We start from the raw sequence: 26333 nt of genomic DNA on the forward strand, positions 1-26333 counted from the left end.
GCATTAATTAAATTTGTGACTGAACTCTTTGGGGGGAGAATTGTATGTCTCCTGCTCTGTTTTACCCACATTCTGCCATATATTTCATGTTATAGCAGTCTCGGATGATGACTCAGCACATGTTGGTTTTAAGAACACTTACACTGCAAATTTGACAAAATATAAAGAAAATACCAATGTGAAATTTCTAAAGATAGCTACAGCACTCGACCCAAGGTTTAAAAATCTGAAGAGCCTTCCAAAATCTGAGAGGGATGGGGTGGGAGCATGCTTTCAGAAATCTTAAAAGAGAAACACTCTGATGCAGAAACTACAGAACCCAAACAACCAAAAAAGAAAATCAACCTTCTGCTGGTGGCATCTGACTCAGATGATAAAAATGAAAATGCATTGGTTATCAAGCAGAACCAGTCATCAGCATGGAAACATGTCCTCTGGAATGGTAGACGAAGCATGAAGGGGCATACGAATGTTTAGAATATCTGGCATGTAAATACCTTGCAACACTGGCTACAAAAGTGCCATGCGAACGCCTGTTCTTGCTTTCAGGTAACATTGTAAATAAGAAGCAGTATCTCCTGTAAATGTAAATGAACTTGTTTGTCTTAGCAATTGGCTTAACAAGAAGTAGGACTGAGTGGATTTGTAGACTCTCAAGTTTTACATTGTTTTGTTTTTGAGTGCAGTTATGTAACAACAAAAAATATACATTTGTAAGTTGCATTTTCATGATAAAGAGATTGCACTACAGTACTAGTATGAGGTGAATTGAAAAATACTATTTCTTTTATCATTTTTACAGTGCAAATATTTGTAATCAAAGTAATATAAAGTGAGCACTGTACACTTTGTATTCTGTGTTGTAATAGAAAGCAATATATTGAAATTTATTAAATATTTTTGTTTTTTTTTCTACATTTTCAATTGGTATTTTATTGTTTAACAATGCGATTAATTTTTTTGAGTTAATCATGTGAGTTAATTGCGATTACTCGACAGCCCTATAAAGAACACATCATACATTGACACTATTTGTTGTTCTACAGCCCTTTTGCCTAGATTTAGCCCTCAAGCCTACAAAGATTTATGCACGTTTGACTTTATGCAGCAAGTACTCTCTTTGGAGTTTATGGAACTACTCAGTACATAAAGTTAAACATGTTTAAAGTCTCTACAGGATTGGTGTCTTAGTGAGGTTCTGAGATGGGAATAGAAAAATCAGGGAACTTGGACATATTGGGCCAAGTTTAGCACTGGTGTAAGCAAGCATAACTCCACTGAATTCAAAAGTGAAACTGAATATTTGATATTAAAAACTTTATTTAACTACTTGAATAATTTACAACTGATATCAGAATGAAAAAGTATATATTTCTCCACAACAGATGTGTATACAAACCAAAGTTATCAGTATACTAAAATGAACCAGGCCAAAACAGCTACATCTTGAATTCACATTACCGGGCATCAAAGACAACCACTGTAATTGTTAGAGTTAAAGAAAATGACAGGGGGGAAAACAAAATTTAAAAAATACAATCACAAATCAGTCATGCAAAATGCATCGAGGCTCATTTTTCAGTTACCACCACAGTTAGCATTTGTTTGTATGCTTTTACAAAATGGAATATATTTTGCATGCATGATATTATCTTCTATCCAGTGTACTTTTTACCTGTTTGCATCGCAATACAAGACTACCAAAGTTTATTGTATTGTGCTTTAATTAACAAGATCATCACTGAAAATAATTAAGATGTTATATGTTCTTTGTCGCATAAGTACTACTTTGTAAGACTTTTTTGGTACTGGACCAATTCTTCAGTACTACCCCAATTTTTTTAATTTTATTTATAGTCACTATCTTCCTCTGCCCACTCAAACAATTTAATAGGCACATGCGAAAGGATACATCTTTTTGTTCTTTTCTTGTACATTATTCTGTACCCACATTCTCGACACCTGATAGGATCTCTTGCTTTTATTTCATTTTCTGTGTGACATTCTGGGGGAGAAAAACAAAACAATCTTATTAGACCACTATAACAAGAAATACAAAATGCAAGATGTTACCTTTTCCAAAAGTAAATTATAACAAAATTAAAGATTTGCATTTGTGGCAAACAAAACAACTTTAGTGAATTAATATTACTGCTAAAATCAAGTACTTGATTTCTCTTCAGGGTAAACACTGTGGTAAGTGAAGGCCCTGATAAAGGCCTAGTATGAGGCCTGAGGCCTGAACCAAACTAAAGTAATGGTCAAGACTTTGCTAACATAAAGCAAAGTTAAGCTGTGAGCCAGAGGCAGGCCCTGTTCACAGAAGCTGGCAGGAAAAGAGCTGATGTTGCATAAATTCATCTAGCATAGTTAAAGTATAAACATGGTACCAAGATACACTATACCGGAACATTCCACAGATAATATGGAACAGGCCGACCCATCCCAATGACAGGGGCAAAAGGGTAAAATGATGAATAGAGTTGTTTTGATCGAACCAACATGTACAAGGTGCGAGGCAGCACCTTACTACGTAGGGAGGTTGTACCTTGCTACGTGAAGGGGTTGCACCTCAATACGTCAGGAATGATGTGTAACTTGTTTGTACCCGTGTATAAAAATGTATCCCTGGAGTGGTGTCTTGGTCCGGCCACAGGGGCAGTGGAAAGTCCCGCCACTGAGCCGGGTCCTTGCCAAGAGGCACTTTCTCGTAGTATGCCCGGTAGACTAAGTAATCTACGGGGAACTGCCATTGTGTCCGAGATCGCAATAAACCTTCTCGACATGGCTTTGCATCTTACTAGACTCTGTGGTTATTGGGGGTTCTCTTCGGGTCTGCTGGGTCAGCTATCTGCGCAGAGCTGGGGCAGCACACAGAGGGAACACACGCACGCAGCCGAGTGATATCAACATAGGAGAAAGCAAAGCACCACACAGGTAGCATCTGACAACAAACACTTTTAGCTAACCTGTAGAGTTACAATTTATGTTCTATTACCTTTAGTGATGACAAAGTACACCTCTACCCCGATACAACATGGTCCTCAGGAGCCAAAAAATCTCACCGTGTTATAGGTGAGGCCGCATTATATCAGGGTAGGGAGAGGAACCGCTCCCCACCCCAGCTCACCTCCGCTCTGCCTCCACCTCCTCCCTGAGCGCGCCGCCACCACGCCGCTTCTCCCTCCCTCCCTTCCAGGCTTGCCGCGCCAATCAGCTGTTTGGCCCGGCAAGCCTGGAAAGGGGGGGAGGGGGGAGGAAGAAGCGGAGCGGCGGCGCGCTCAGGGGAGGAGGCGGAGATGAGCTGGAGCGGGGAGCGGTTCCTTTGCGCCCCCCGTTACTTGCTGCGGCCCTCCCCGGGGCCCCCCCGCCCCAGCTCACCTGCGTTCCGCCTCCTCCCACAAGCGCGCCGCAGCCCCACTTCTCCCCCCTCCCTCCCAGGCTTGCCACACCAATCAGCTGTTTGGCGCGGCAAGCCTGGGAGGGAGGAGAAGCGGAGCTGCGACACGCTTGTGGGAGGAGGCGGAGGTGAGCTGGGGCGGGGGAGCCCCGCAGCAAGTAATGGGCGGGCGCAGAGGAACCGCTTGCAGTAACACGAATTCGGATATAACGAGGTAAAGCAGCCCTGTCCCCCGGAGCGCTGCTTTACCGCGTTATATCCGAATTCGCGTTACATCAGACCGTATTATATTGGCGTAGAGGTATATGTGGTATTCAAATTACCCAGAATAAATCCATGGACGTATTACAAAAATGTGCTCACAAATAATTGCCCATACTATGCTAGCAGCTGAGTGGTATTAACATATTGCAATCCAAAATATTATATAGCTGACCAAAGTGACTGTCTGTGCAGCAGGGCCCTGTGGTGCTAACAATCATTATTCACTCTAAAAGGTTGGAGGCATTAAGAAAGATTATGTTTTGTGGAGTACAACCCTTCTCTATGGTTGCTGCTAAACCAGGGGTGGGCAAACTATGGCCCCCGGGCCACATCCGGCCTGCCAGCCAATTTAATTTGACCCTCCAGCTCCCGCTGGGGAGCAGGGTCTGGGGCTTGCCCTGCTCCCACACTCCAGCCAGGGAGCGGGATTGGGGGCCACTCCGAGCGCATGTGCCACAGCTACCAGAAGCAGTGGCATGTCCCCCCTCCGACTGCTACGTTTAGGGGCAGCCAGGGGGCTCCGTGCACTGCCCCATCCGCAGGCGCCGCCCCCGCAGCTCCCACTGGCTGGGAACTGCAGCCAATGGGAGCTGCAGGGGCGGCGCCTGCGGACAGGGCAGTGTGCAGAAGCACCTGGCTGTGCCTCCACATAGGAGCAAGAGAGGGGACATGCTGCTGCTTCCAGGAGCTGCTTGAGGTAAGTGCCACCCGGAGCCTGCACTACTGACCCCCTCCCATGCCCCAACCTACTGCCCCAGCCCTGATTCCCCCTCTCATCCTCCGAACCCCTCAGTCCCTGCGGAGCACCTTCCTGCACCCAAAACCCCTCATCCCCAGCCCCATCCCAGAGCCTGCACCCCCAGCCAAAGCCCTCACCCCCCCTGCCCCAGCCTGGAGTCCCCTCCTGCACCCTGAATGCCTCATTTCTGGCCCCAGCCCAGAGCCCGCACCCCAACCCTGATCCCCCCGTCCTCCACCCTCCGAACCCCTCGGTCCCAGCCTGGAGTATCCTCCTATACCCCAAATCCCTAATTCCAAGCCCCACCCCAGAGCCTGCACCTCCAGCCAGAGCCCTCACCCCCTCCTGCAAGCCAACCCCAATTTCATGAGCATTCATGGCCCACCATACAATTTCCATATCCAGATGTGGCCCTTGGGCCAAAAAGTTTGCTCACCCCTGTGCTACACCATCTGCAGGGATGGCTTCTCCTTGGATCAAAGATATTTCTGAAGGACAAAATTATTTTGCCTTTTGATTGCTCCAAATGGAAGGTACAGTATTTCAAAAAAAATGCTCCCAGAAGACAGTATCTCAGACTAAAATTGTAACAGTACTGTAATCCCTTTACAAGTTATTGCATTTGAACACTGCCCATAACAATTTTGGCTAAAAGTAAAGTGACCACATAGGCTTTTCTCTGAGATGTGATGGTAGTTTTATTCTTATTTACATAGATAAAATAGGGGGAATCCTGTGCAAATATTCTCTACAAACATTGCACCACATTACAAACAGAGAAGATTATAAAGGTACTTGGAAAGAATGGCAATGTGTGACCTGTGCCCAATGATGGAAGTTCTAAAGAGCTATTTCCACATTATCATCACGCCATGAAGCAAAAATCCATCATCTTAGTATAATTATTCTGCACCATTTGCAGTTAGATGGCATGCCACCCTGAGCAAATACTGCAACTTACTACTAATAGTGATGTTAGGTTCAGCAGATATTATTTCTCTCTCACACACACAGCATCTACATAGCAACATTCTACAGATGCAGTTGTAGGTCCACAAGCCATTTCAAGGCCTTCTCTCTGAAGTTGTGGATATCATCAAATTCACCTTTGAATCCATATTTGGTGCACTGTGTTACGATGTGTTCAATGGTTTGCATGTTCTCACCACAGTCACAGGAAGGGATGTCTTATTTTTGTTCAGATGAGATTCAGCGTGGTCCATAGTCTGCATGGCAGGTTGAAACTGGGACAATGGCTTATTGGGTCAGTGATAACGTGCTTGTTTGGAATTGTAGATGAGGTCCAGACACTTTGCCATTCCCTGGCCAGACCCAGAGACATGTGTGGTCCACATGATTTCAGACATCGTTGGGGGATGTTGTCCATAGCCTGCCAGATGGAAAGTTCTGGGTAGTCTTCAGCACGTTTATGTTCTGATTTTGCAGCTATATCTTGATGGATAGCAAACATCGAACCTCCAACTAATACAGAAAGCTATGGTAGAGGCATTGATTTTAAAGTCAAGATGATTCGCATGGTCTGATTCAGCTGCCTACCCACCAATGGGGTATGGCAGCTTCTTGTTCACATCAATGCACAGCACTTTGCAACTAGATACACCAGGGCCAAGGCCGATGTTTGTAGCACCAGGGCAGTGCACTTGCAACTGAGGCCCACAGCTTTAAGGAACCTGAAGTGACCCTTACATCTGACTATAAGATCATGGAGGAGTACTTTCAAAAGTGGCAGCTGAGACCAAAATCAGTAGTCTCTACTTTTTTCCACCTTGACAACAGAATCACAGAAAACACTCTCACTATCAAGTTTGGTTGTGAAACTGTGCATTACAAACCAAAGCCAATATACCTCTGTGTCATTCCTGACCATACAGTCATATTTCAGGACCACTTCCAGAAAACAGCTTCTAAAGCAAAGACTTGCAACAATATTATACAAAAGTTAGTGGGACCAAGCTGGAGATCAGCAAACATTATTAAACGTTAGGTTTTATTCTTACCTCCACAAATGTAAATCATTGGCTGTTGCTTTGGAGGCTGAACATCCTTTTGGGAATCCATATTCTGTCAATAAAAAAAAATCCATGCTCTTGATTAGAGAGGGAGGATTGGGAGACAAAGACCTCTGAAGACAGCCCTAATGCCAACCCCATCATCATTCAATATGCTAGATATCCTTCTTTAGATAAAGCTTGGGGAGCATTAGTCTCTCCCACTAATGAAAGATTTTGCTACAACTATAAAAAATATAATCAACTATATATCACTCAAGTCTCAATACACTAACTTGTCGTCATTTTGGGAATGGACAACATCACTACTTGTATATACAGGATAAACCCAGCCATACTATTCCACCCACTTAAAACACTGTCTAATCCTGCACTACCTTTGATGGACATGCTGGACAGAAACCTGGGGGTCAGAATCAGGCAGAAAAGTAGTAGTACTTTGCCTCACAATCCTAGGGTAGCTGGATCTGACTGCCAAACCAATCAATAGTGAAACAGTTAACAGGAACTTTTAAATAATCATTAACACCTAGTTATATTGACTAATTTTAGGACAAAGTCTGCCCTCATAATGCCAGAATAAGATATTTTTGCACAGAGGATCTAGGTCCCATCTACTCCATAAACTTTTACAGAGTTTGTAACAACTAGTTGCATCATTGGCTCTAAACACAGTTGTGTCTATAACCATAGTTACTAAGATCTGGAAAAAGGACCAATTAACTCAGTTACACAAGAGATCAGCAAAATAATATATTTGGTAATGGTAGACAACCATGTGCCAACTGAATACACTAGCAAGAGCTGCCATTATTTACCATACATTAACTACATTGTGTGGCTACAAACCACGTTTAAAGTCAGACATTTCACTAATTGGTTACAGACTCTGTTAAACGTTATGCCACCGCCATGCATCTTGTCAATGCATGTTCTGTAGGCAAACCACCCCCGTCAGTAGCTGACCAAGAATACACTGATATGAACGCAGTTAGGCAGGATGATAAGCTCAGACACACATCATGGTGGCACGATTGTGTTATGAAGACACTTGCCGCATGGGTGAGGCTCCGGTGAAAGTACTGTACCACAAATTGGCTTGACCTCTATGCATTCCACCTACGGTTGGGTGTCCTGTATCTTCACAGAGCCAGATCCGGGGCCCTGCATCACTTCCACCACGCTCCTCTGCGGAGCACCCTCCCCATGCAGAGCTGAGGAACCCCAGCAGCTTCACCACGTGTTCAGAACCTGGCCTGCCAGCAGAACAGCGTCTGCCCCTGGGGCGAGGCTCTCTGCTCCGCACCCTCCCCCGGCGGCAGGAGCGCGGCACAGGGGACAATCGCTGGTTTGTTGAATAAACGCGCAGACTGCGCCCAGAGCGGGGTGGGGGCACGATGCCGCCGCTCGCCCCTTCCGCACGCACAGAGACACTTCTAGCCTCACTCGCGCGGAGGGGCGCCTCCCCCCAGGCACGAGGGAGGGAAGGGGGATCAGGACACCGCCGCTGGGGAAGTCGGGGACAGCATCCGGCAAGACCTCGAAAGCAGCAGGGCCACGGGGGGGGCGGGATTCGGGAGGAGCCCAGCTTTGGGGAGGAGAAGAGACACCCAAACCGCTCCGTACCTGTCCGGAGCGGGCTCCGCTCCTCTCGGGCCTAGACTGGGGACGGGACAGACCCCTGCGACGACTGGCGAGTCGCGAGGCCTCCTCCCGAAGCGCGCAGACGCAGCAATCGGGGCCAGCTCCGCCCCAAGCTGCCCTGACGTAGGACGAGGAGGAGTCGAGCTCGGGTCGTCATGGGGGAGGAGCTAGGGGTCCCTCTGCTGCAGGGGAGCGTTATTCCAGCCGCAGCCCCCTCGTGCTGGGGCTGTCTGTGTCCCCACCCGAAGACCGCTTGCTACCTGGTGCTGTGCCCTACAACCTCGTCTCGCCCTAGCGCCTCCTGCCCCTGCGGCTGTGACTGCTCCTGAGCAACTTCTCTCCCGTAGGTTGTTCCTGACTCTCAACCCCCTTCACCTTTATAGGTTTCAGAGTAGCAGCCGTGTTAGTCTGTATCCACAAAAAGCACAGGAGTACTTGTGGCACCTTAGAGACTAACACATTTATTTGAGCGTAAGCTTTTGTGGGCTACAGCCCACTTCTTATAAGAACATAAGAAAGGCCGTACTGGGTCAGACCAAAGGTCCATCTAGCCCAGTATCTGTCTACCGACAGTGGCCAATGCCAGGTGCCCCAGAGGGAGTGAACCTAACAGGCAATAATCAAGTGATCTTTCTCCTGCCATCCATCTCCATCCTCTGACGAACAGAGGCTAGGGACACCATTCTTACCCATCCTGGCTAATAGCCATTTATGGACTTAGCCACCATGAATTTATCCAGTCCCCTTTTAAACATTGTTATAGTCCTAGCCTTCACAACCTCCTCAGGTAAGGAGTTCCACAAGTTGACTGTGCGCTGCGTGAAGAAGAACTTCCTTTTATTTGTTTTAAACCTGCTGCCTATTAATTTCATTTGGTGACCCCTAGTTCTTGTATTATGGGAATAAGTAAATAACTTTTCCTTATCCACTTTCTCAACATCACTCATGATTTTATATACCTCTATCATGTCCCCCCTTAGTCTTCTCTTTTCCAAACTGAAGAGTCCTAGCCTCTTTAATCTTTCCTCATATGGGACCCTCTCTAAACCCTTAATCATTTTAGTTGCTCTTTTCTGAACCTTTTCTAGTGCTAGAATATCTTTTTTGAGGTGAGGAGACCACATCTGTACACAGTATTCGAGATGTGGGCGTACCATGGATTTATATAAGGGCAATAATATATTCTCAGTCTTATTCTCTATCCCCTTTTTAATGATTCCTAACATCCTGTTTGCTTTTTTGACCGCCTCTGCACACTGCGTGGACATCTTTAGAGAACTATCCACGATGACGCCAAGATCTTTTTCCTGACTCGTTGTAGCTAAATTAGCCCCCATCATGTTGTATGTATAGTTGGGGTTATTTTTTCCAATGTGCATTACTTTACATTTATCCACATTAAATTTCATTTGCCATTTTGCTGCCCAATCACTTAGTTTTGTGAGATCTTTTTGAAGTTCTTCACAATCTGCTTTGGTCTTAACTATCTTGAGTAGTTTAGTATCATCTGCAAACTTTGCCACCTCACTGTTTACCCCTTTCTCCAGATCATTTATGAATAAATTGAATAGGATTGGTCCTAGGACTGACCCTTGGGGAACACCACTAGTTACCCCTCTCCATTCTGAGAATTTACCATTAATTCCTACCCTTTGTTCCCTGTCCTTTAACCAGTTCTCAATCCATGAAAGGACCTTCCCTTTTATCCCATGACAGCTTAATTTACGTAAGAGCCTTTGGTGAGGGACCTTGTCAAAGGCTTTCTGGAAATCTAAGTACACTATGTCCACCGGATCCCCCTTGTCCACATGTTTGTTGACCCCTTCAAAGAACTCTAATAGATTAGTAAGACACGATTTCCCTTTACAGAAACCATGTTGACTATTGCTCAAGAGTTTATGTTTTTCTATGTGTCTGACAATTTTGTTCTTTACTATTGTTTCAACTAATTTGCCCGGTACCGACGTTAGACTTACCGGTCTGTAATTGCCGGGATCACCCCTAGAGCCCTTTTTAAATATTGGCGTTACATTAGCTAACTTCCAGTCATTGGGTACCGAAGCCGATTTAAAGGACAGGTTACAAACCTTAGTTAATAGTTCCGCAACTTCACATTTGAGTTCTTTCAGAACTCTTGGGTGAATGCCATCTGGTCCCGGTGACTTGTTAATGTTGAGTTTATCAATTAATTCCAAAACCTCCTCTAGTGATACTTCAATCTGTGACAGTTCCTCAGATTTGTCACCTACAAAAGCCAGCTCAGGTTTGGGAATCTCCCTAACATCCTCAGCCGTGAAGACTGAAGCAAAGAATCCATTTAGTTTCTTCAGATGCATGTAGTGGAAAATACAGTAGGAAGATATATATATATATATATATATATATATATATATATACACACACACACAGAGAACATGAAACAATGGATGTTACCATACACACTATAAGGAGAGTGATCGGTTAAGGTGAGCTATTATCAGCAGGAGAGAAAAAGAATTGTTTGTACTGGTAATGAAAATGGCCCATTTCCAGCAATTGACAAGGAGATGTGAGCAACGGGGGGGGGGGGGGGGGGGGAAATAAGCATGGGGAAATAGTTTTACTTTGTGTAATGGCCCATCCACTCCCAGTCTTTATTCAAGCCTAATTTAATGGTGTCCAATTTGCAAATTAATTCCAATTCAGCAGCCTCTCGTTGGAGTCTGTTTTTGAAGTTTTTTTGTTGTAATATTGCAACTTTTAGGTCTGTAATCGAGTGGCCAGGGAGATTGAAGTGTTCTCCAACTGTTTTTTTAATGTTATAGTTCTTGAGGTCTGATTTGTGTCCATTTATTCTTTTACGTAGAGACTGTCCGGTTTGGCCAATGTACATGGCAGAGGGGCATTGCTGGCACATGTATAAAAGTAGGAAAAGCAAAGTTAAGGATTTGACAGAAACCCTCTCAACTCTCTTGATTTATACATATGCATTACAATCACATTTTGTTTTATGATCATGAGACATATGTGCATTTAAGTTTATAGAAAGTTTAGATCATAAGAGTTAAGGAAGTTACACTACCTAAAAGATTCCTCAGAATGTAATCAGATAAAATTTCTGAGTGGAGAGGAGAATAAAGATGAATCTGTGTGGATGAAAATCACAAACCATAAGAATACAAATATGCTAATGCAATTATACGATCAGTCTCCTGAACAAGAAAAAGAATATTGTGGGGAATATACAAGTGTACAGCAGCCATGAATTTCCCACCACCACCCTAGAACTAAGGGACCTTTCAAGAAGTCACAGAGATGGCATAGCAATGTCACCCTTCTCTTGCAGGAGCCCCCCCAGTGCAGGGATCATTCTGGAGGAGACTTCAGGGACTGGTGGAGATAGGCTTGCCATGGCAAGGGCAAACCAATACTTTGAGTAATATGCAATACTGCACAACAGCTCATAAGGGCTATTGCAGCAGGGATGCAAATTAAGGGCTGCCCTAACCTGTGCAAGGGGGCTAGGCCAGTCCCCAGCAATGGGGAACACAAGCCACCATCACCCTTTGATCTCTGCATTATTGCCCACACCGGTATGGAGTGAATCTGGCTTACTGAGCACATAACACTGAGGGAAATTGAGGCAACCAATGCTGGGGTATCACCATTTTTCATTTTGAAAACGGGGAAAAAAATGATGAAATATAAACTTGCATATAAATAACTACATGGATTTCATAAGCAAATGCAAAAAAACCCTACAAGTTACAATGAATTTGGAATCTACTGGCCTCAGTAGAATATATTTGACTGTACCTGAGCTGGTCTATATAGCTTGTGGAAAGCAAACATGTGACTCAGACATGATCACATGATTGCAGAATTTTAACTCAAGGAGGGCTGGTCTTTGCTTGAAGCTGCTTTTTTATTTTCAGAAATATATCACTTAAGCTCCACAGAGAAAGATTAAGGTAAATGAAAATATAGATATATATTGTGTGGGTCTTACCATATTCTCCCACATTAATTAAGACAAACTTTCAAGCTAAAATACAAATATATTTTCAATGCAATAGAATAGGATTTTGTTATCAAATCAGTTTTCAACAGTTTCAGTGCATACATCAGCAGTCACAAACTAAAATGTGGAAAAAATGCCAACTGCTCTCTTATTCACAGGCTCAACACAAATTTTAGGATAAATCCTGTGTATATGATGGTCATTATATAGGTTTAGGCATGGTATCTCAATGCCACAATAATTAAATTTTCCCCTACAAAATACTAAATAAATATTGTAGAACATTCAGTATACATTCAGCACTTCCATTAAGAATTCTACCAGCATTCCTGAATGCTGAAAGAAACTTAGTTTTGTCTGATTAAATTATCAAACTTTTTGAAATGTGTGATGGTTTTATGGTTTGGATATGTTTTCCAGATACTTATTTAATATTGCCAAATTAACCTTGCATGTGATTGGTAGTATATATAAAATAAACTGTTGGGAGTTAAACTAGTTAATCATTTTGGTTTACTTCATGTTTTCTACATTTGAATTTATCTTAAAAATATTGTTAAAGGAGTAGGAAATGTACTGTAAAAACAGCTAAGATTCACACAACTCACATGTATAATAACGTTTCCATTATTATTATAATATTTATTCTTACCATAGCACCAAAATTCTCTCCCCACCAAAACTTCAAATCTTAAAATAATCCAGAATTTTTGATGGAGGAAACTTTTTTAAATTGCACTCTTGCAGTCACACACTAATAATAAAAACTGGTGATTTACCCAGCCAATCTCTGTAAGTGTCCTTAACCAGTATCAGCAGTGTCCATTCAGCCTCTTCCAATTAACTCAGTCATTATTTCTTTCTAGTACACTTTAAATGCATTAAACTAGAGTTTTTTACAAACTCATAAATTGTCCTCCTCCAGTATTGTTCCTTCAGGGTCCATTCATATTGTCAAGGTAATCTATTCATAATCCAACCTTAAGAAAAGTCACTTTAACCATATAGTTTGATTGAAAATGAGGTTTAATAAATTAAGCAATAAATTGTTTAATTATCTAACTTGTTCCCTTGAGAGAACTTGGGGTTTGAAAAAACCTCAAGAGTTGACTTTAGTGTCAAGAGTTAACACTAAGACATGTTCCTTACAAACTCTGCCCTGATATGTGTAATTAGCTGAGACATTCCCTTTGGTGTAGTTTAAGTGCCAAAAGCATGTGCTTTGGATCTGTAAAAGAAGAAGGTAGGAGGGGTGTGTGAAGAGTTAAGTTAAAAATGCTCACTGCTTCATTTATTTTAAATATTCAGCATATAAAAGTAAAAAAAAAAAAAAGAACCCGTTGCACCCTTTTTTTTTTGGAAAGCTGATTATTTCCCCCCTTTTATAAAAGGGGAAGCTATACGGGATATATTTTGTTTTGAGGTGAATATGTTGTTAGTCTAAATCACTCTGATATGTCATGTTCACTTATACTGCTATATGCGGTGTTGTTTTAGCCATGTTGGGCCCTGGATATTAGAGAGACAAAGTGGGTGAATTAAAGTTGGGGTTCAATAAAATATATTATCTCACCCACCTTGTCTCACTTATACTGCTGTCAGTTTTCCTTCTTTGCTGCTTTTGCATGTTGACCAGGAGAACACAAGCCCCTAAATCCCACCACCACAATTTATTAGACCTTCTTAAAATTTTTTGACTGAAGTAAAATAGTTCCATCTGAGTTTGAATGTCAGAGGTGGGTTTTCCCACAACTTCTGGACAGGCTTATCTTTAAAAAAGCTAAACTCTTGCCAATGATACAACGAAACCCCCCTCAAATGGTTTTATTTAGTCATAAGGATCTTCCAAATCTTATGAAACAGATATTGCTGTAGTAAACATTTCCAGTCTATTTATTGTTAAAATACTAAAGTATTGTATTGTTTCCCCCCTTCTGTCTTTTTCTTTTAGGTTTGCACCCTCCAATAATAACTAAAGACTATCAAAATACTGTAATAGAAAGCAATTTAGAAAAAAATCCCTCACAGAAGGACAAAGAATAGTACCTATCAATATGTTGTTTCTTCTTTTGCCCCAATACTTGTTATATTCCCCAAATGGGTCAATCTGATACATTTGCAGTTGCATTAATCTAATACAATATTATGTTTTACATAAAAAGTAAAATAAATTTAAGAATGTCCCATGCTTTGGTTTTATAACCTTTTAAATAAGATTTCCTCAGGCTCCCAAAAGTTGTGAGGCTTTGCAGTCTGTCTAGTTATTGATATCATTCTCATCACCATGGTGTCAGAACATGTTGCTGTTTTGGTTTAAAAGGTAGGAAAAACAGAAGCTGGTGTGAAAAGAGGGAAGAGGGTAAGCACACTTGCCAAACCTCATGCCTGGGGATTTTGGCTTTACGTTATTTCTGAGTCCTTCCCTCTTGTTAGGATGGATTTTGATGTTTGTTTCAATGAGACATTTAAATCCAATATTTTTTTTTCAAATCACTCATTCAGATTTGACACTGTCCTAAAGATGGGAGAAAAATGGAGGTTGAAGGGAAAAGAGACAAGTAAAGACTAAAAATTTAAGGAGAACATGGGTAGAATGTGACCTCTGAAATGGGGGAGAAAGTAAATAATACCTAATATAGAAAGAGCACAACTACAATTTACATCACACTATTTGGTATTTCACATGTCCTTGCATTATAAATGTCTTCATTCCCAATTTGTAGAACTAGAGTTCAAGACAACCTGTCAAGTCTTCTCAACCACTGGATGCAAGCTCCCTGTCCTGCCTTGTGGTGTATTAATTTTGAGTGTGTGGGAAGTCAGTGGCAGTGGAGACGGGATTTTTGGCTGCTCTAGAACAGGAAAGCATGTGTTTTGTTCGTTTTGTTTTAATACATGTTAGCTGACACGTTTTAACAGGGTGCTCCTTAACTCGTTAGCACCTAGGGTTTATCTGTTCTAGTTTTTTTTTTTTTTAACTCAAGTTAACTGATAGTCAGCTAGCCGGAGAGAGATACCACGTTTGTATATGCTACTCCACAAATGTTTGTTGCGGGACTATCACCACGTACAAATGTGTAGGCTAATTTGAGTTAATTGGCAATCATCCAACTCAAGTTAATTTCTTTAGTATAGATATAACTGGTCGTGTAGACAGGGCTTAGCTCCTTTAAAAACATTGGCTCGAAGCTAGGCTCCTAAAGGTTTCACATTAGGGTGAAGCCTCCTCACCTCAGACAGGCTCTCTAGAAGCAGTACCCCCTTGGGGTGACTAGAGGTGCTGTGGGGTAGAAGTAGCAATAGAAAAGTGCGGGAAAGGGGGAGAGAAGCAGCAGCCCTACACATGTGGGAGGAAGTAGGAAAACGAGCCTAGCCCGGGGGGAGGGAGGAAACGAGGAGGCAAAAAGCCTCCGAAGGTGCAGTGGGGACGAGGAGGACACTGCCCTGGAAGTATTGAGGGTGGGGGGAATGGGGCTCGGTCTCTGCAACAGCGCTCCCTCAGATGCCACCGTCACGCGCACTGTATATTTCCTGACTGACTACTGGGGGGCGGGGGGAAATTACAGAGGTAGTCTCCCTCCCCCCTTTACTGGACTTGCTCCTGGGCCCTTCTTTGCTCTGGCCCCCAGTGCCAGGAGGCAGCACTGAGGGGGAGGAGGGAAAGCTACAGCGGTTGATAAGGGCGGGCAGTTCAAATCCAAGCGAGGGAAACCAACAGCAGCCGCATGCGGGGAACTGGTGCTGGCTAGAGGCGGCGGCTCCTCACCAGGGCAACGCGGTGGGGCCGGGGGCGAGAGAGGCTCGGCGCTGCCTCGGCAAGAGGCAGAGAGCAGCGCCCCGCGGGGGCAGCAGGGTCGGTGCCCCTCACTGCTCCCAGTCCGGCTTGCAGCATGTTGTTAACTTCAGTCCCCATCGCTCAGCCCCATTGACCCCCTCGGAGAAGCCCCAGGCTTGTGGGGCAGAGATTTCCCTTTGCCCGTTGAGTTGCCGGAGAAGGATGCGGGGGTGAAGCTCCTGCCTTCCTGGGGCCCATCATTCAAGGTGACTGAGAGTCCTACAGGTGTTATTCCTTAGGTGGTTGGTCTAGTCAATTAGCCTCGTTGCTGTTGTTACGGGCACTAACTGCGGAGGTTACAGCTAATAAATATATAGACTAATTGGTTAAATTAATTGTTTTGTGACTTGAACGTATTTTGCCTCTGAGCTGCCTAATACCTTTGGAATGCATTGATTTATTTTTGCTCCTGCCTTTGCCTTATTCTGGAACGCTGTCCTCCAGTTAAGTATCACGGCTGTTCGCATCACATAGCACCGAGGATCTCAAATTGCTTCACAAAGCTGGGTAAGTAGCATACCCATTGTGCAGGGGGGATTAGCTACAGCATCCTTCATAGTAATTAATATTGTTGGGTTGTAATGACTCATTTTGGGTCAATTAGATTGGGATACTTGCACAGCTTGATGAATCTTCAGGTAAAGTTTGTTTGCTGCAGAGACCAGACTTGATTTAAATACTGGAAAAGACTATTCATCTCTGTACCAAGAATGCGTCTCTATCCCTTTGCTTAAAATAGCAGGTGCACTGAGAAAGGAGGACAGAAATAAGTTCGGTGATGCCGGTAACGTACACCTTTTATATTACTAATCTAAAAGAAGCTTATGGCAGTCAGTTCAGAACCCAGTCCTCTGACTGATAGTTCTTTGTTCTAGCCACTATGCTCTCTTGTTTCCCAGTAATCATTGCATCCTTGAGCCACTTCATAAGAGGGATCTTCACATGGAACACCTCCTCTCTAGACATCCTAATCCTCCCATAGCTTGGTTCTCTAAATATTTCATTCTGTAGATTGTCAGGAAGCACTCTGTGGCTCATTGGTGGTCCATTGACCACCATTTGAGAGCCACTGTGTTTGAGAGCCACTGGTGCTCCTGCCGGGGAGTGGGGTCAGGGCGCGGGGGCTTGCTCCCCTCCCCAGCAGGAAGGCGCAGGGAGCAGGGTAAGCCCAAGTGTCCTGACTAGGGTGACCAGACAGCAAGTGTGAAAAATCGGGACGGGGGTGGGGGGTAATAGGAGCCTATATAAGAAAAAGACCCCAAAATCGGGACTGTCCCTATAAAATCGGGACATCTGGTCACCCTAGTCCTGACCCAGCTTCCCAGCAGGAGTGCCGAGTGGGTTGGAGCATGGGGCTAGGGTGCCCAGATAGCAGGTATGAAAAATAGGGACAGAGTGTGGGGGGTAATAGGCACCTATATAAGAAAAAGCCCCGAAGATCAGGACTGTCCTTATAAAATCGGGACATCTGGTCACCCTACATGGGGCCCCCAATTGGCCATGCCCCCCCCAATATGCTGGGGCCACTGGGCACAGCCCTGTTGGCCCAGTGGCTAATCTGCCACTGGTTCACCGTGCCTCAGTTTTCTCACATGTGAAATGGGGATAATGACACTTCCTTTTGCAAAGTACTCTGAGATCTATGGTTGAAAAATGAAGTGTAGCATCTAAGTATCATTAGGCTACTAAATTATTGGATTTAAACATGTTTCCTTGTGTTAAAGAAGAAAACTCTCATTAAAGCACCAAATCTAGAATAACTTGAATAAAGAAAATTTTGAAAAAGGAATACTAAGGGAGGTTTTAAATGTCTCACTGAATTACAAAGAAAAAATATTTCACTCCAGTGGGAGATATCAATCCTCAAATGAAATGAGACTTGGTTTGTGTGAATTTGATGCGTAAATGTATACTAGTAAGTTTTGAAAAGGTTTTTTTTCCCTTTAATATTGGATTTGCAACATTATGCCCTCAATCCTGCAAAATCTTATGCACAAGCTGAACTTTACTACTGTGAGTATTCCCACTGAAATAAATCAAATACACGCATAAAGGTTTGCAAGATTGGGGTGCGGGTTAGGAAATGTTACCAAGAATGATTACGGATCATGTTCTGTTTGTCTGCTCTATTTCAGTGCTTCTCCCCTACAATTTTAAGAATATATAGTGTCAATTCAAGGAAGTGTATAAGAAGCTCAGAAGTGCTCTTCTCTTCTCCCCCCATTCCCTCTCCCCACATTTTTTTTGTTAAGTTTGTAGTGCTTTGGGATATTATTTTAATAAGGCAAAAATTATTTTTGCCACATCTCTCTGCCAGTTCAGATCTCTGTTACAGTGTTACATGAGTTCTTTTTTTCCTTTTTTACCTTCTGTTCCTTTTGAGACAAAGAGAAATGATCAACTTTTACTTCTTTAAAAGTATAGCATCCTAATTACAGCTTTTGATATCCTCTACTTTCAGTTGTTTGTAATGTTAGAACTAAAAGTAAATATTGTCGTCCTCCTCCCCACCCACCCACCCTTCCCACTGTATTTTGACTGTACTGGAAAGCAAGGCCCAGATCCTGCAAATACTTATGCACATGCTTCACTTTAAGTGCATGCATAGTCTCATTAAATGCAATGGAACTATTCATGTGTTTAAAGATAAGTATGTACAGTATCTGTTTTTGCAATATTGGAGCCTTGAATGGCTATTTTAAAAGCTATTTACAACTATTTAGCAATTAATTCTAAAACAGCTTTGTCTCCTTCCCTTCCAGAAGGTTTTCGGCATCTCTTTGCAGGCAGAGTGCCTTTCAATGCATCTGGCTGATTCATATTGCTTCCCTCAGCATGTTTCTGTTGTGTACTCTGTAGGGGCTCTGCTCTGAGCACTCCCAACATGTTCATTTAGGTCTACCAAGTCCCTGTGTCCTGTTATGATCCACTTACTTTGGAGGTGTTTGGACCTCTTGCATGTGGTCCTCCCCCTCTGTTGGTCCCAATACAAGCCTGGTCATGTATCACCTCTTTACCCTAGCCTACACTTACAAGCATTTATTATCCTACTGGCAAAACCCTACCTCCTATGTTACTGTTCAGTCTTTTGCCTCATCACCTGTCAGTACTCTGTGTCTGCCTTATCCTTGCCCTTTACCTAAGCGTTAGTTTCCCCACACACTGTGTGCTGTAGTCTTGTTACTACAAAGAAAAAACTCTCCCCTTTACACCACTAGCAAATGGAATTTAAAAAAAAAAAAAAAGGGACCTTTCATCTTTGGGATATTGGGTAATTCAATGTCCCAAATCCATCAAAAGATAATTCTGCATAACAGAGGGTGTCACAACTACTTTTTTTCTAGTAGTGGGAGGCCCAACTGGCTCAGGGTCCTTGGTACACTGAAGACATCCCACTCTGGTAAATGGCCCATGAAGACCTATTTTTGTCTAGTATGAGAGACCAGTGACAATCTCTAGGTATATTTCCCAATTTACTAGTGTTAGAAACTATTATACACCGCTGCAAAGCTTGGAATTAAAAGATGTGTAACTTTTTGCTAGCTTTGGTGGCTCATGAGATCTTTGTCCTTATGGTTACATTATTCAAAATATTCTTACGTCTGCTGTGTCCTGGGCTTGCAAAATAGTAACCTGGTCTATGTCCTTGCCAGTCTGACCTGGGAAGGAGAGGGAATACGTTTTTATATCTTTACAGAAATAGCAATCAATGCCTCAGGTAATCATATCCTTCAGAGAGAAATCACATAAGTACCTAATTCTGTTGTTCCCTTGAAAAGAATGTGTCCTTTCTGACTGTGCAAAAAGCTTATTACCATAGGGCAGAGTATCTTTTTCTCCCCACATATACGGGAAGAGTGCTAATTAGTTCTCCAGTGCCCATAAATTGTATAACCACAAGGGGGGAGGGATAGCTCAGTGGTTTGAGCATTGGCCTGCTAAACCCAGGGTTGTGAGTTCAATTCTTGAGGGGGCCACTTGGGGATCTGGGGCAAAATCAGTACTTGGTCCTGCTAGTGAAGGCAGGTGGCTGGACTCAATGACCTTTCAAGGTCCCTTCCAGTTCTAGGAGATGGGATATCTCCATTAATTATATTATTATAATTATAAGGTAGGAGCTATAGTACCCCAGATCACCAAGAGACTGAGCAGAAATTCTTGGTGGTTTCTGTTCAAAGCTGTAAAGAAAATGTCTTGGAGCAGTGTAGTGACCAACACTAGACTGTCCCTTTTGTGTAACTGGAACTCAACTGTTTCCAGTGTTGAAGGACTGAAGGATCTGAATAAATTTGTGGAAGCTTGCTGACTCTCTAGACAATTAGTTAGGATTATCAGCCACCAGGGCTCTCTCTTTCTTTAAACAAACCAGAGGCCTTTGTGGCAGTTTTTCTTTTCTCCCATCAGCACTAATAAAATAGACTAATTCATGAGTTTCAATCCCCTGTTGGCTCTCAAGAACTGAACTGGCAGAAAGTAGAGGGACTCTATGTACATGAAGGGTGAAATTCTGACCCTATTGAAGTCAGTAGGAGTTTTGCTATTCACCTCAATGGGGCCAAAATTTTGCCCATTGTCTATGATCAGACTGAACCCATTCTCCATGGATGATGATGATGATGATGATTGGTAGATCAGCTATTTAATCAGATGTGTTTTTTCACTTACTTGGTTTTTCTTATGCCATGTTTTTTAAGCTGTTCATCCCCATTATTTTACATCAGTAAAATATTTACTATCTATTTATCATTTTAAATATCGATAGTGCATCCATCATGCGAGAGTGTGAGTGCTGTTTCCACAGAGATGCAATAAAAATATTTTTCACTATGGTTACTATTTTGATGGTGAAATAATATTATTTAAATGAAAATAAATCATCTTAGATATAATTTGATATCCATTGGTAACTGTATTTAAAATAAGTTCTTTATGGCTCATTCTAGAAATAAAATGCTGTCTTCACTTTACAGAATCAGAGAAATTCCAAGTGAAAGATGTCAGAAAGTCGCTCAGTGCTGTCTATTCTTAAAAGAGGCAGGTTGACTTCTCCCAGCAACAATGTGAAATACTCCAGCTTTAAAGACTCTTGTTCCACCTCCATATTTCATGATAGTGGATATAATGTATCATTAAAAGACCCTAGCTTTGATCATACTGATGCAGAACATAAAGATGAACTGAGCGTGAGACATCTATCATTACTACATGAGCATTCTGAACATTCACACCCTAATTTAGTAATTCCAGTGTTGTCTCCCATCGAAAATGGAAAGAATTCTATCTCCTTATCTGAAAGAAGAGAGGCAAATGTAGCTACAGATTTTTTTGAAACTCCGAAAGTAAGTAAAAAAGACTCATCACTGCGTAGGAGACTGCTTCTGTCTAAAACTGCTTTGGGAGGCATTGTAGGATGCTTTGAAAGACAAGCCAATTCGTCGGATTGCAGTAGGAAAAAATCATTATCTCATGTTCTCAGTTTTGAAGAAAGACTTTCAAAAAGTTCTTCATATTCTCCAAGAGATAACACTTACAAACCTCTAGCTACTAGCACTTTAAAAACTGAGGAGTTTAGTCCTGCTTGCCAAAAACTGAGACTTGCCTTTTCACAGCAAAGGACTTCTACAGTAGATGATTCCAAATGTAAAAACAACTTGTTGTCAGAACCTGAATGTTTATCTCCAATTCACCATAATACTTCTAAGGACACTATTATTGACAAGACTCCTAATGAGTTCAGTGATAGTGCCCTTACAAGCATTAATGATGAAAGCACCTACCTGGAATTGCTTAGAACCCCTACATGTTGTATGTTGTCTGAGACGAATGAGGATAAATTTCTGACTCCAGTCAGCAACCTAATAGCAGATTTTAACTTTGATTTACTTGACACAAATACTCCCCCTACTCATGTGGTAAGTGACTTGGACTTTTCAGTGCCTGAAGACAGTGGGTTTAATTCCCTTGGCTTAGATAAATCAGAAGATTCCTCTTCAGATCATGAGGGATCTTTCCAAGAACTCCTTCAAAAACAGAAGGAAGTTTCCAAACTTCTGGATGCTAAAAGAAAGTTAAGAAAACTAGACCGAGTGAGGAGGTTATCCACCCTTCGGGAACGGGGTTCACAGTCAGAGACAGAGGAAGACTATGATATTACTCTAATTACTTCAGAATATAAATTAAAAGTAGCAAGAGACCCTGCCAGTGAAGACAGTGGATTGGTTTTTAATGAGGAGAATAGTGGAGATTTGATTCTAAATCTTGGGGATTTATCAAGAACGCCTGCTTTACAAGTAGTCCATGAAATCTTCATGCGAAGCAAAAGAAAAAGACCAGAGCAAAATGGACTCTTGGAGAACTCTGAAAGAGCTGAAATGTCTGTATTAGAATATATTCTTGCTGGACTCATAGGCAAAAAAATGGGCCTTGAAAAATTAGATATTTTAACAGAATTAAAATACAGAGATTTAAAGCATATTCTTGCTATAGTTTTAGGTGCTTTGACTGTGGAAAGCCTATGCAGGTAAGAAATACAACTATATACTCTTTTTCAAAATTTTGAAAATAAGGGTTTTTTCCCTGCTAATGAGTTGTGGAGCTGGAACAGTGGCCTGAACAGTATTACTCCCATGTAACAAAAATAACATTAATTTACTACTGATGCATTTGAAGTAACAAAGAGATGAAAGAATGTCACTTGTAATTAAGTTCTATCTAATAATAAAGACTTAGGGTATTAATTCCCCTTTTTTTTAATCAGTGAAAATATTCATAAATGTTAAGCTCAGCTCATTTCCCAGAGCATCAGTTTATGATGGTGCAATATTTTGTTGCAAGTCTAAAATATTATTTTAGTAAAAAATATCAGTAGCATAACAAGACCCCAGAGACTTCTAGTGTTATAATAGGTTAGGGGGCCCCCTTCCCAGTTCCAAAATTCACCTCCCTCCAGTCCTGTCCCCCCACAGCCTCAATCCAGCCCCCTTAACCCCGTCACCTAGCTCCTCTTCAGCTCCCTGCCTATCCAGATACCTAGCTTCTCCCCCAGCTTCTACCTCCTTCAGTCCAGCCATAGCTCCCGCAGGCCTGATGCAATCCTCCCACCTTGGTCCCTCCAGTTCCACTCCAGCCCTCCCCCCACCACGCTCAGCAGCTCTGATCCAGCCCCCTAGTTCTGCTCCAACCCTCTTCCCCTCAGCTCTCAATCCGCCCCACTCTCCTACCCCATGCAAAGCAGTCAATGATTTTTTACCTTGTGTTCTGTCTTAGGAGATGAGCCCTCCCTTACCCCATCTGTATTTAATTCCACATGGTGATGCAGAAGAATATGTGAGGCAATGTTATGTTTCAAGTCAAGTCTGTAAAGTGGAGTTTGTTACAGTATATTGCAACATTCTGCAAAATGATCAAGATAACATTTTAAGTCATGATAAAACTGAAGGGGTTAATTTTTAGTATTAGGATCTTAAACTATACCACTCGTAAAAACTTAAGCAAGATTTGAAAGGTGGATGATATTTTTTTGTTTTGTTTCAGTATTTGGAAAGTAAGCAAGAACTGGCGTGAAATTGTTATACAAGACAAAAATGCATATCTCAGGAGAAAGCTGTACATAAAACAGCTGAAGGCGGAAGCTGGGGTAATGTATCTCCCAAAGGGAGTATTTTTCTAAATATTGGGTGTGTTGGAAAGATTTGGGGAGAGGGGAAGAATGTAAAGATCCTAGCAAACTGCAGAAATCTCCCAGCTGACAATGAGTTGTAAAATCTTTACCCAGTAGATATGACTCAGAATACACGCAGAGACCTATTCTGAGTAAAAAAATGTCATTTTTAGTCTTTTTACTCTAGCCACACTTCAAGGAAAATGTTTAAAACATGTAGTGCTTGGAATCAATAGGATTTTCCTCAAATTATAACAAATTTAAAGCGAACCAGGTTTTGGGTTTAAAATCCTGTCCCTTCCTCTTAATCTCTCATATGCCCCATTTCAACACCTCCTTTTTTTTTTTTTTTCCTTCCATTTTAATCCCTGCTTGTAGGTCCAGTAGGACTAAAATTGTGACTCCTTCCCAATTGTTTGATTTGTTTTTTCTTTGTGGCTTAACTTACCTCTAGGGTAGGGATTCCTTGAAGTGACCTGATGTGAAGTGACTATCCTATAAGCAGTTGGAAGCGTTTCCTATTCAGATTTCTGAAGTAGGAAAGATATCGGAGGGAGTTGCAGGGAGTGATGAGGTCTTCTAAGTGGTAAAGGAGAATCGATTTGGTCACCCTGAACTGATCTTTATAGACCACAATATGTCCTCCAATGGGTCCTGTTTTGTCCACCTGTCCATTAAATACTAAACTTGTACTTGAAGATATTTACACGTTTTGTACCTTTTTATTGTGAAAAATAAAAATAGTTCTAAAACAAAAACAAAGCAAGCTATATTAAACAAAGCCCTGGTTATCTTGTATCAGAGGGGTAGCCGTGTTAGTCTGAATCTGTAAAAAGCAACAGAGGGTCCTGTGGCACCTTTAAGACTAACAGAAGTATTGGAGCATAAGCTTTCGTGGGTAAATGCCCACTTCATCAGGTCTGATGAAGTGGGCATTCACCCACGAAAGCTTATGCTCCAATACTTCTGTTAGTCTTAAAGGTGCCACAGGACCCTCTGTTGCTTTTTACTGGTTATCTTGGTACGCATTGAAGCTGATTTCTCTTCTTATAATCATCATCTGTAACAGGGATGTCTCTTGCATGTTGAAGATGCTGCCACAAGACTTAATATGCTAAGTAGATCTGCTCTAAGACCTGTTCAAGCTCAAGCTAAAACTGCTGTGTTACAAACACCACCTTCTTGCAATGAGCTTTTAACACCTACAGGATGCAGTTCTGTTCCCCAGTCAACTAGTAAACAGGAAGAGTACCTTAAGGTAAGCAATGTAGCCAGGTGTTAGCATTGAAAATAAAGATTTCTTAAGACGAATCTTAGACTTCTTAAGATGTACAGTCAAGAACTGCAGATATTAAATGTCGTTTTCTCCCCTCTTGACACAGATTGCCAAAACCCTTTTTATTGATGAAGCTTTAAAACCTTGTCCAAGATGTCAGTGCCCAGCTAAGTATCAGCCCTTAAAGAAAAGGGGACTATGTAGCCGAGAAGCCTGTGCATTTGACTTTTGTATTTTGTGTTTGTGCACCTTCCACGGGTCAAAAGAATGCAGTAGTTCATCTGCAAAGCGGCGAAATAAAAAAGATGCTCTTCCAGGAAGTGCCCAAAGCAAGAGAAATTTAAAACGACTCTAAATTTATAAGGAACATAGGTTTCCCTACTCTCTCTCAATTTTTGATCTTGTCTATATTTTTTATTAATTATGCATATTTTGAAAGTAATATTGTCATTTTGCCCAATAATTAAGCTGATGATTTCTCATGTACATATCTTAAATTAACTTAGTGCATTTTGGTAAGTTTTTGAAAAAAGTGAAAAAAATTTTAAACTTTTAATGTCTTGTTTTACCTGTCATGTAGCCAGACACTTCCAACATCTTAATTTTTCAATAAAGTACTTTCAATATAGTCTTCAATATCTATTTTACAACATCACTTGAAAATTTAAAGTTGTGATTCTTGTCTCAATTGCAAATTAAAGAGAAAGTTTTAATGATTCAATCTTTTCTATAGGTTTTGTTATGAGACATTTTTAAAACTACAGTTTTTAAAAACATGCTGTGATGAAGCATTAGATAAGCACCGACTCAGAGGAAATACTACCACCTAGTCAATAGACAATGCTGCTAAGATAGAATATTCAATATTTTTTTTATTATTATTATTTTTTTTTTTTTAAAGCTAGATGGAACCATTATGATGATTTAGTTTTATCTCCTGTATTACACAGGCTGAAGAACCTCATCCAGTAACTTCTGCATCAAGCCCATAATTTCTGGTTGAGCTATAGCATATCTTTTTTTAGAAAGATATCCAGTCTGGATTTAAAGATTTCTGGTGATGGAGAATCCACCACATCCACCTATGTAGTTGTTCTGGAGGTTAATTACCCTTATTGTTTTTAAAATATGCACTTTATTTCTAGTCTGAATTTGTCTAAAATCAGCTTCCATACATTGGACTTTATGCCTTTTTCTACTAATGAGCCATCTGTCACAGTTTCAGGATTAGCTGGAGCTTGCCCACCCCTTGCCCCTAGTCTTCCTCAAGTGCACCCACTTAAATTTTCAGGCTCCTAGCTGTCTCCTCTGTTGGGTAGAGACCTGCATCTCTCTCCCTCAAGACTGGGCATTTAGGCTTGCAGTTCTTCTTGCAGTCCCACTTCTGCACCTCACTGTGATTTCCGCAGCAGGTCTGACTGGGAACCAGCACCTGTGGTTAACCTTTCTCTAGGGGTTGCAACAGTGTATACCAGTTACTAACCA

At 41.9% G+C, this 26333-nt stretch overlaps 2 protein-coding genes across 3 annotated transcripts; one reads left to right on the forward strand and one right to left on the reverse strand.

The window, feature by feature from the left end:
* Positions 1–669: 669 nt before the first annotated feature.
* On the reverse strand, positions 670–8177 carry POLR2K (RNA polymerase II, I and III subunit K). Of its 2 annotated transcripts, none has more exons than XM_065399478.1 (4): positions 7489–8048; positions 6422–6485; positions 1913–2005; positions 670–1480 (listed from the first exon to the last, which is right to left on the reverse strand). In XM_065399478.1, the coding sequence occupies exons 2-4, from the start codon at positions 6480–6482 to the stop codon at positions 1458–1460; spliced, it is 177 nt and encodes a 58-aa protein (XP_065255550.1). In that variant the 5' UTR covers positions 6483–6485; positions 7489–8048; the 3' UTR covers positions 670–1457. The 2 variants fall into 2 exon arrangements, with proteins under 2 accessions (XP_065255550.1, XP_065255549.1); XM_065399477.1 differs by lacking the exon at positions 7489–8048 and adding an exon at positions 8060–8177 and having other exon boundaries at positions 672–1480.
* A 12729-nt stretch (positions 8178–20906) lies between these two features.
* Positions 20907–25203, forward strand: FBXO43 (F-box protein 43). The gene is made up of 4 exons (XM_065400056.1): positions 20907–22432; positions 23446–23548; positions 24642–24830; positions 24955–25203. The coding sequence occupies exons 1-4, from the start codon at positions 20907–20909 to the stop codon at positions 25201–25203; spliced, it is 2067 nt and encodes a 688-aa protein (XP_065256128.1).
* Positions 25204–26333: the final 1130 nt, after the last annotated feature.

The sequence above is a fragment of the Emys orbicularis genome, chromosome 2 (assembly GCF_028017835.1).
Source record: "Emys orbicularis isolate rEmyOrb1 chromosome 2, rEmyOrb1.hap1, whole genome shotgun sequence".
In the NCBI taxonomy this organism is placed as follows: domain Eukaryota; kingdom Metazoa; phylum Chordata; order Testudines; family Emydidae; genus Emys; species Emys orbicularis.

Bases quoted from the DNA above. Each gene is read 5' to 3' on its own strand.
- POLR2K (XM_065399478.1), bottom strand. From the start codon at position 6,482: ATGGATTCCCAAAAGGATGTTCAGCCTCCAAAGCAACAGCCAATGATT. The intron at 2,006-6,421 runs GTAAGAATAAAA...TTTCTCCCCCAG, and splicing joins AATGATTTACATTTGTGGAG to AATGTCACACAGAAAATGAA. The intron at 1,481-1,912 runs GTATCCTTTCGC...TAACAATTACAG, and splicing joins CAAGAAAAGAACAAAAAGAT to TGGTTGTCTTTGATGCCCGG.
- FBXO43 (XM_065400056.1), top strand. From the start codon at position 20,907: ATGTCAGAAAGTCGCTCAGTGCTGTCTATTCTTAAAAGAGGCAGGTTG. The intron at 23,549-24,641 runs GTAATGTATCTC...CATCTGTAACAG, and splicing joins AGCTGAAGGCGGAAGCTGGG to GGATGTCTCTTGCATGTTGA. The intron at 24,831-24,954 runs GTAAGCAATGTA...CTCTTGACACAG, and splicing joins AACAGGAAGAGTACCTTAAG to ATTGCCAAAACCCTTTTTAT.